Source organism: Myxocyprinus asiaticus, chromosome 42 (assembly GCF_019703515.2).
Source record: "Myxocyprinus asiaticus isolate MX2 ecotype Aquarium Trade chromosome 42, UBuf_Myxa_2, whole genome shotgun sequence".
In the NCBI taxonomy this organism is placed as follows: domain Eukaryota; kingdom Metazoa; phylum Chordata; class Actinopteri; order Cypriniformes; family Catostomidae; genus Myxocyprinus; species Myxocyprinus asiaticus.
In genome coordinates this window covers 6,264,238-6,274,183 of record NC_059385.1, presented here as the reverse complement: position 1 = coordinate 6,274,183, position 9,946 = coordinate 6,264,238, and the positions used below count along the sequence as shown (strand labels likewise).

Below are 9,946 nucleotides of genomic sequence, written 5' to 3'. Positions count from 1 at the left end.
AAATTAAATAATGATTTTATGATATTCTTGCAAATGGAGTGTTGCTTTTTGTGTTCCTTTATTCATTAGTTTCCAGTATCATAATATTTCAGAGTTCATTTCTTTTCATTTCTGTATCAAGAAAGATCACAGAGAAAAATGTTCAAAATAAAATGGGTTGGTGAACTTCTGCTTCGAGACTGTGACATTAATCTAGGATACCATTTATATGTAACTGCATCCTTCGATTCACATATGGTCAAAATGCCTTGAAAAATGAAAAAGTGTGGGAAAGCATTTTATAATAAGTTGAAACACTAATTTTAAATACTTGTGTTAGTTCACCCAGACATTTGAATTCTGTCATCATTTACTCACCCTCATGTTGTTTCAAACCCATATAACTTTCTTTCTCCAATGTAGTGATATACAAAATGTTACTTAGCCTCAGTATGCATTCACTTTCTTTTTATGGGAAAGAGATACAATGGAAGTGAATGGCAACCATGGCTAAAATTCTGCCTTATACATTTCCTATTGTGTTCCATGAAAAAAGTGACACAGGTTTGGAACAACGAGAGGATGAGTAAACAATGACAGAATTTTCATTTTTGGGTGAACTATCCCTTTAATTGAATGTATTTACCATTTTGCATCTTTGTGTTGCATCTTACATAGGCTATACGGCTGGTAAGTGCTACTAGTTTCAAATGCAACAGATTCATGGGGGGATTTACAAGTTCCTTGACAATCTGTCAACATAGCCTTTTCACAAACATTATTATGTACCACTATATGTCTGGCGGCTTCAACAAAGCCTGTCTGCCATAGTTATATTTGCCAGAGATGCTTAAAAGGGGGTGGCAACAATCCCAAGGGACTATTTTAAACCCTGTGTGTAAATTAAGTTCAGCAGTGTTCCAGTTCTACGGCTGTGTGAGCGGAGGTGTATTTTTAAACCCAAATGAAGTCATCTTGGGTGAGCCGATTGCACTCTCTCTGCTGTCTTCTCTCTCTCTCAGCCAGCGGTGTACCATCTGCAAACTTTTGCATAAATCATACCGTTTTTTTCCCCCTTCTTGAAATAAAAGATCAGATCAGGCCAGTTCATTTATGGGGTGTCTCTCCTCTGCTTTTTCTTTGCCATTCCTTCAAATGGCGTTCTGAAGTGCACACAGAGTAATGAGGGGCTCTGTCAAACGTTGTGGCTGGGGAGGTGGAAAAATTCTGCCTGTCACCTCTCCCCTTACTACTAGATAACTAACAGTTCTTTTTAAGATCAACTAATCATTTGCCTGCTTTTTAGAGACTTGTTTCTTTTAATACACATGAGATCAAAACTGTCTCTATCGCTCTCTGATGTCATAATGTTAAATGATGGCCATTTCTAAAATCAAATAAATAATATATAAAATACATCTATATACAGTTTATATACACTGTACAATATATACTGTATATAGGATCATTCAGATTTTTTTGCATTGAGCATGTTTACATGCAAGATCTTAAACCAATTATCCTTAATAAGCTGACAACATTTAAGGTCATGTACAGAATACACATTAATAGAATTGTTCACCCAAAAAAGAAAATTCTCTCATCATACTCACCCTCATGCCATCCCGGATGTGTGTGACTTTCAGTCTTCTGCAGAACACAAATGAAGATTTTTAGAAGACTATCTCAGCTCTGTAGGTCCATACAACGCAAGTTATGGGTACCAAAACTTTGAAGCTCAAAAAAGAATATAAAGCCAACATAAAAATAATTCATAAACCTCCAGTGATTTAATCCATGTCTTCTGAAGAGATCCAATCAGTTTGGGCTGAGAACAGACCAAAATGTAACTTCTTTTTTACTATAAATCTTGACATCAGCAGTCTCCTTGGCGATCATGATTTCAAGCTGAATTACACTTCCTAGCGCCACCTAGCGCTATGTGCATGCGTGAATCACTTGGACGTTTAATCAAGCTTGAAATCACGATCATGTCTAGAGACTGCAATGGCAAGATGTACAATGAAAAAGGAGTTCATATTTTGGTCTGTTCTCACCCAAAACTGATTAGATCGCTTCAGAAGACATGGATTAAACCACTGGAATTGTAAGCTTCCAATTTTTTGGTCATCATTCACTATGCATAAACAAATTTACTGGCGTTCTTACAAACTTTTCCAATGTGTGAAGTGCTAATTATTTACGTTTTGACATTTATATTATTACAAGCTATTAAAATGGTCAAATATTTCACATTTCATGATAGTTTGTTGTTGTGCTTTAATGCTTTGCTGTGAAATGTCACCTGGACATGTTCTTAAAAGGATTTGTGAGATTCCCCCATGAAACTCCTTAATATAGTACAATTACATAGTCAAATTCATGATCAAAGTCTTAAGAGTTTTTGAGTTTATTGTCTTTTATTTGTCATTGCCTTTAAAGATACAGTGAGAGTTACCTTCATATAGAATAATTCAATTGACTCGCAAAATAACTTTGCAAGATTACTTTGCTGGTACAGGCCTATGTCTAAATAGCAATCTAAATTAAAATGTGATTTTTTTTTTTCTCACAAGAGACATAGAGCACAGTGCAGTGTTTATAGCTCTACATTTGGCGCCATCTAATGGTTCATTTTGCTACTACAGGCACTTTTACACCCCAACCACTGACAAGTTTCTCACAGATGAGAACATTTCTGAGCCATCCTTGAATTAAATAAAGAATATGTAGCAAAGTGAATTCCTGGTCTGTGTTTAAAAAAAAATACTCAACTAGGGCCATGTGAAACAAAATAATGATTCAATCTTTAAAACATCTGTAATTATGTACTTTTATTCTGAACCAATAGAGAATCCAATACTATAGTGCATTTGTTGAGACTGCCCCAAGTGCATTGTGTTCATTCATTGCCACTGTCTTCATTGCCATCCTCAATAACGCCCTCTGCTCTTGCCTCTGGTTCAGGGTAATTCAGTATGTGTCTGTTGGCCTGGATGAGGTACTGTTGCTGTTTGAAATACACTTTCAACACTCCCTTGATCACCACGAAGGCAATGCCACCCTAAAAAAGGAAAACCCGGTTAGGCTAACGTAACACCAGATTGCATGGTAGATGCACAGCTACCTTGACTCACCAGAATGGTGCGCTGAAGGTTGGAAGTGACTCTGCGGAACAGGAGACGACCCACCAGGTTGGCTATAGAGGGGAAGACAAGAGCACCACACAGGGTGCGAGACACGGAGAGATGGTCTCCTCCATAACCGCCCTCTGCTGGGGCCCGGGGCAGAGGACGGCCCATTCCTGCAAAAAACACATAAGACACTTTGAGCGATGCTATACACTAACTGTGTTAAAGCTGCTTTAGAAGTGAAGCTTATTACTGTTATTATAGTTCACCCAAAAATGAAAATTCTCCTATCATTTACTCACCCTCATGTCATCCCAGATGTGTATGACTTTCTTTCTTCTGCTGAACACAAACGAAGATTTTTGGAAGAATATCTCAGCTCTGTAGATCCTCACAATGCAAGTCAACAGGGTACAAAACTTTGAAGCTCAAAAAGCTCATAAAGGCAGCATAGAAGTAATCCATTAGACTCCAGTGGTTAAATCCATATCTTCAGAAGTGATATAAGTGTGGGTGAGAAAGAGATCAATATTTAAGTCATTTTTTTACTATCAAATTTCACTTTCAAACAGCCCTTCTAAGCGCAAGTCTCTCCTTGCCGATTCATATTCTTTGTGCATATCGCCACCTACTGGGCAGGGAGGAGAATTTATAGTAAAAAAGACTTATATATTCTGTTCTCATCCACACTTATCATATTGCTTCTGTAGACATAGATTTAACCACCAGAGTCTTATGGATTACTTTTATACTGCCTTTATGTGCTTTTAGGAGCTTCAAAGTTCTGGACCCTGTTGAACTGCATTGTGAGGACCTACAGAGCTGAAATATTCTTCTAAAAATCTTTGCATGTGTTCAGCAGAAGACAGAAAGTCAAACACATCTGGGATGGCATAAGGGAAAGTAAATGATTAGAGAATTTTCATTTTTGGGTGAACTATCCCTTTAATACATGTTTACTGTATGACTCATAAAGGGAACAACATGTCAGTCAACCTGAAATGTTTTAACAAACACGGTGCCCAAGATCAACTAGTTTATTACCAAATGTACAGTACATAAAATGTTCATATAGAGGTTATATTAACTACATGGGTAATAGAGGTGTTACGATATACTATTTACATTTTAAGTAATATTACATACAGGGTTATAATAACTGGGTGTTTTTTCAACCTTTTGGCAATTTCATGTCCCAGGGGTTAATTTTAATTAAAAATGATCAGATTTCAACTTTTTGTTATATGAAGTTCTCATGAAAACTGAATTTAATTTAATTAAAAAAAAATTTTTTTTACCAAGCCTTAATTTATTTTCGGTACTTTTCAAATGCCTTTTATGTATAGATTTTACTGTTTTTAGCCTTGTCCCAGACTTTCATTATTAAACTATAAAAGTCCATTATAAAAAAACAAAATATTAAATGTTTAAAACTATGATCATCTAAATAATTTCAATATTTATTATGTGAAAATAATGTAAAAAATTACATCTCACAGCTGTGGCGTGATTTCCACCTCATTAAACAATTTGGCCCCAAATAAAGTTTTCTAAAGTTCGTGTACTTGTTAACCATGTCGACAAATGTGTCAGTGAAGAGCATGCTTGAGATGAAATATGAGACAAATGATGTTTACAAGGTGAATGTCACTTGTGAGCAGAATATTTATATTGGTCATTATTTCTAATACAGCTGTAATTTTGCCAAAGTATGCAAAAAGTATGAAAATAAGATTTAATTGTATGTTTTTAGTATACATAAAATGTTAGCTATAGAATTAGCCTTATACAAAAGAGTTGGCCATTTTATAAAAAATAAAAATTCCATCACTGTCACTTCCAGCACACAAATGAAGATTTTTTTATTTATATAAATTTTTTACATAAATTTCATGTGATGCATGAACATACACTGTTAAGAGATTGTTAGTAGACAAATAAAATAAAATATTGAGAGTGTGCAAGTTTACTTTCTATACTCCACAGTGCTACAAGTACTCAGAGTTGAAAAAGCACCCAACTGTGTATGCAATGAAATCCATTATGTTCAATAGATTTCTCTTAAAAGATTAGGTTCAACCCTCTTATCTACATACCAGGGACAAGCCCACCGAGGACCTGGAGCTTGGAGGAGTGTCGCTGCCAGAGCCGCACCATGTAATCCTCCCAGCGAATCATTTTTCCCAGTACCAGCATGACAGGGATGGTGGGCAAACCCATGAGCAGAAATAGAGGGTCTGCACGCTCCATCACATCCAGACCCTTCTTATGACCCACCACCTAAAGTGAGAAGAAAAACTGTTAAAAGTGCTAAAAAGAGGGGGCCTGGATAGCTCAGCGAGTAAAGTCACTGACTACCACCCCTGGAGTCATGAGTTCGAATCCAGGGCATGCTGAGTGACTCCAGCCAGGTCTCCTAAGCAACCAAATTGGCCCGGTTGCTAGGGAAGGTAGAGTCACATGGGGTAACCTCCTCATATAATGTGGTTTGCTCTCGGTGGGGCGCGTGATGTGTTTTGCGTGGATGCCGCGGACAATAGCGTGAAGCCTCCACACGCGCTATGTCTCCGTGGTAACGCACTCAACAAGCCACGTGATAAGATGCGCGGATTGGCGGTCTCAGACGCGGAGGCAACTGAGATTCGTCCTCCGCCACCCGGACTGAGGTGAGTCACTACGCCATCACGAGGACTTAGAGCGCATTGGGAATTGGGCATTCCAAATTGGGGAAAAAAAAAAGTGCTAAAAAGTGCCGAGAGCACCAATCCACTTCATTCTATCCGACATTAACGCACCTGCATAACTGTGACGGCACCATAGGTAACTGCCGACCAATAGACGGTGCCCACCACGACTCCAGCTGCAGCGAATGGACTGGCCCTGGAAAGGGCTCTATCAACCTGCTGGAGGAAGTAGACCAGAGGACCTGAAAGAAGGACAAAACCACACAGTTAACACTTCCCTATAGTAAAGGTGTTTCCAAATCACAGCTAACCAGAATTGAGCCCTATTTGGACAGGATTAGTTTACTAAAACACCTTAGAGTTACAATTAATATCAACCGACATCTGTGATTTCATGTACTGATTCAGACAGGCCTAAAGATCTCAGTGTTTGTTACAGAGGTGGGAGTGTTTTCTAGATGTGGGCGTTACAGAAGGATGAACACATTTAATTAATTTAATTGATAAAATTAACTTATTTTTTCAACTTTATCTGTTTAAATTTAAAATGACTTATAATTAATAAAAAATAATTAAATAATTATTTAATTTATTGATTCAATTTTTATTTACTAATTATATATTATAAATTACTTACTTTAAAAAGCCTATTAAAATAAAGTTCACATGAGTTTATAGAAGTGGCTGCTTATAATAAACCCCCTGAAATAGACAATAATTATCTGTGAATTATAAAATTATAACATTACGTAATCTTACGGGAGTAGACTTCTCAGAGGACCCTTGAGTTAGTAGAAAAACAGTAGGTAAATTGCTCTGGAATTTTTACAGAGGTTGTGTGAGGACAGAAACCGACATGTCAGATTTGGACAGGATTAAAAACACAAAGTACATTTGTGAAACACAAATTTCCCAAACCTCATCAGGGACAACTAGTCTCTTTTCAATAGGGCTTTAGACAGCTACATCAATCATTAATAGGCCACACACACAATACAAAATCTGTGCATTTTTTCCACATTTACTAAAATAAATACAAAGCAGAGCTGTACTACAAGCATTATAAGATTTAATGGACAGCATTTTAACACGGAGTTACAATGTCATGGCAACAAAGTAGTAACATTGGATTTAAATTTACACAGAAAAGGTTAGTAAGTAAGGGTGGAAATCACAAGGTAACTGGCAATACAATACAATATCGATATTTAGGTTATGATACGATATTACTGCGATTTTTGGTGTATTGTGTATTCAAAACTACGATATATTGTGATATTTCAAGCAATGTTTCTCATTCGTCTTCATTGCACTTAAGAGAACTGTTTCCAAATCACCAAATGCTTTGTTAAATTAATGTAAATGTGGCAGTTTACAAAACAAGGCCAGTTTATTTCCTAATATCTATGTACAATGCAAAGCCATATGCATATAAGACCATCACGGCTCCCTATTTCTGTGGTTAGGTCAATGTAGCTAGTCTTTCTAAAAATAAATTATAGTATTTATGAATACAATAGTAGCCTAAACACTAAAACACCTAAAGACATTTTTTTCCCCATAACCACAATATTAATGTTGACAAATGTAAATAATAATATCGATATTTGACGTGCAAATACTGATACAGTATCACAAGGAAAAAAATGCAAAAATATATAACATATCAATATTTTTTCCCATCTCTATTAGTAAGCTAATTTGTCACACTAAAATCACTTTAACATGCATACTGTTTACATCTTGTGGCTTTACTTTAGAAACAGTGAGTACTGTGTTTACAGACTGGCCCCATTCACTTCAATTGTACATGCTTAACTGTAACTCAGATTTTTGCTTGTTTTGTTATTTTTCCCCTTTTCCTCCCAATTTGCAATGCCCAATTCCCAATGTGCTCCAAGTCCTCGTGGTGGCGTAGTGACTCGCCTCAATCTGGGTGGCAGAGGACGAATCTCAGTTGCCTCCACGTCTGAGACAGTCAATCCGTGCATCTGATCACGTGGCTTGTTGAGCGCATTACCGCGGAGACATGGTGCATGTGGAGGCTTCATGCTATTCTTCGCGGCATCCACGCACAACTCACCACGTGCCCCACCGAGAGCGAGAACCACATTATAGCGACCACGAGGTTACCCCATGTGACTCTACCCTGCCTAGCAACCGGGCCAATTTGGTTGCTTAGGAGACCTAACTGGAGTCACTCAGCATGCCCTGGATTCGAACTTGCGACTCCAGGGGTGGTAGTTAGCATCTTTACTCGCTGAGCTACCCAGGCCCCAGATTTTTGATCTTTTAAAGAAAAGAAGTCTAAATTAATTTTTGTAGTAGCCAAATTATGCAACAAATGCTGTCGATTGAGCTTTATTGTGTTGAACCTGGAATATTCCTTTACTAAACCTACATGCAAGGGGTAGCAATGTGTTGAACTTTGAGAATGGCAGGCTTTTAAATTCTGCCTGTGCAGGTCAAATCATTAATAAAATACACAAAAAAGTGAGCACCTATAACAAGACACAGTAAAAGAGGATAAAGTCCCAGTGCAGCTCATTTTTAAAAGGTTAAGTGCAAATTCTCACCCATTTTGGGAAAAACTATACAGTATTCTGTGCCACACTGTGGGCAGCTCACAGCTCCACTGCTGTTGCCCTTCTGTTTTTCATCAAGCCATCGCTGTAAGCACGCCTGATGAATCCACTTAGTACAGCCCTTACACCTGCATGGACTGACCCATTCTGCAGCACGGTCCTCTTTCTCAGTGGCAAAACACACCCAGCAGTGCCTGTCATTGGACACAAGAAAATAGTGACCAAACAATTTGGATTACCATTAAATAACACTGTTATGAAGCAAACAAATAGAGTAACTCACTTCTCTGGAGGTTCATCTACACAGGCCATCTTTTGTCCGGTTAGATCCCGGGTCTCCAGCACAACCATGAGTGAGCCAGAGCTGGCTCAATCTCTATCACCTGTTAGAAAAGATAGTATATAGTATAAAAGGTTGGTCACAATTACACTAACAATACAAAATAGACTCTAATAGACTTCAATCTTTTTCTTCTTCCAACTTCTCTATAAATAACTTTGAGCTACAATCTTGTATGAAATGTGCAATATAAATGAGGCTCATTATTATTATTATAATCATTATATGACATTTTCAGCTAGAATGACTCACTCAGACTAGCCTAACATCCACAAACCTCATTATTACCTCAGTTTTATCAGCTGTAAACACATTAAAACTTGTAAATAAAGTGACAATGTTAATTGAACAAAATAGTAGGCTGTCACCTCTGCGATTTGGAATTTGTACAGATGTGTTTTTGTAGATTTAATCGTTTGCTGATCGGCTTTTGGTTTGTTGATCTCCGGCTGATTTGACACTTACAATTTCTCGGAGGACAGAAAAGAGCCTTATGAGAAACAACTTCCGCATCAGACACTTCCGTGTGTCAAAATAAAAGTCTCTAACCGTGCCAAAATATTGATAGGCTGCGTATTTTATATTTATTTATTTTTTATTGCAGTGCAGATTGGAATGATACACACAATTAGATAAAACGAAAAAAATAATAAAACAAGCTTTACCTGTCTTTTCTTCAGATATTGTGAAATTTTGTCTTGTATTGGAGAGAAAAAAATTTTAATCTAAAAAAATAAAATAAAATTATATATATATATATATATATATATATATATATATATATATATATATATATATATATATAGTTTTAATAATTTGATGCTTTGTTGAAATTTTTATTCATAAAAGTACCCCAACTGCATGTTTATTTTTTTTTTTTTTTTTTTTTTTTTTAATGGAGCTGTCCCAGTATCTTGATGCCTTAAAAATGCTGAAAAATCCCAAAAGCCAATAACTCGTATTATCTTTTAGACAAACATGATTTTATATAACTACAATATTTATTTTTCCTTTTTTGTTGTTGTAATTAAATTTTGTATGTTAATGTACATGATGTTACAATTTGATCTCAGATATTTCCATAAATATATGTCTTTTTGTTATATTGTGGCAGATTGATTTCAATAAAATAAAATGCGTAATCATTAATTACACAATTGTTTGTGTGTGTATTTATGGGAGATGGTACTTGCAAAACTCTACATCAGATACGAATAAAGTGAATGG

At 36.4% G+C, this 9,946-nt stretch overlaps 1 protein-coding gene across 1 annotated transcript; it reads right to left on the bottom strand.

The window, feature by feature from the left end:
- Window positions 1–2,478: 2,478 nt before the first annotated feature.
- Window positions 2,479–9,235, bottom strand: LOC127432933 (E3 ubiquitin-protein ligase MARCHF5). Its single transcript, XM_051684461.1, has 7 exons — window positions 9,088–9,235; window positions 8,663–8,762; window positions 8,371–8,573; window positions 5,906–6,036; window positions 5,207–5,390; window positions 3,117–3,283; window positions 2,479–3,043 (listed from the first exon to the last, which is right to left on the bottom strand). The coding sequence occupies exons 2-7, from the start codon at window positions 8,728–8,730 to the stop codon at window positions 2,882–2,884; spliced, it is 915 nt and encodes a 304-aa protein (XP_051540421.1). The 5' UTR covers window positions 8,731–8,762; window positions 9,088–9,235; the 3' UTR covers window positions 2,479–2,881.
- Between the last annotated feature and the right edge of the window lie 711 nt (window positions 9,236–9,946).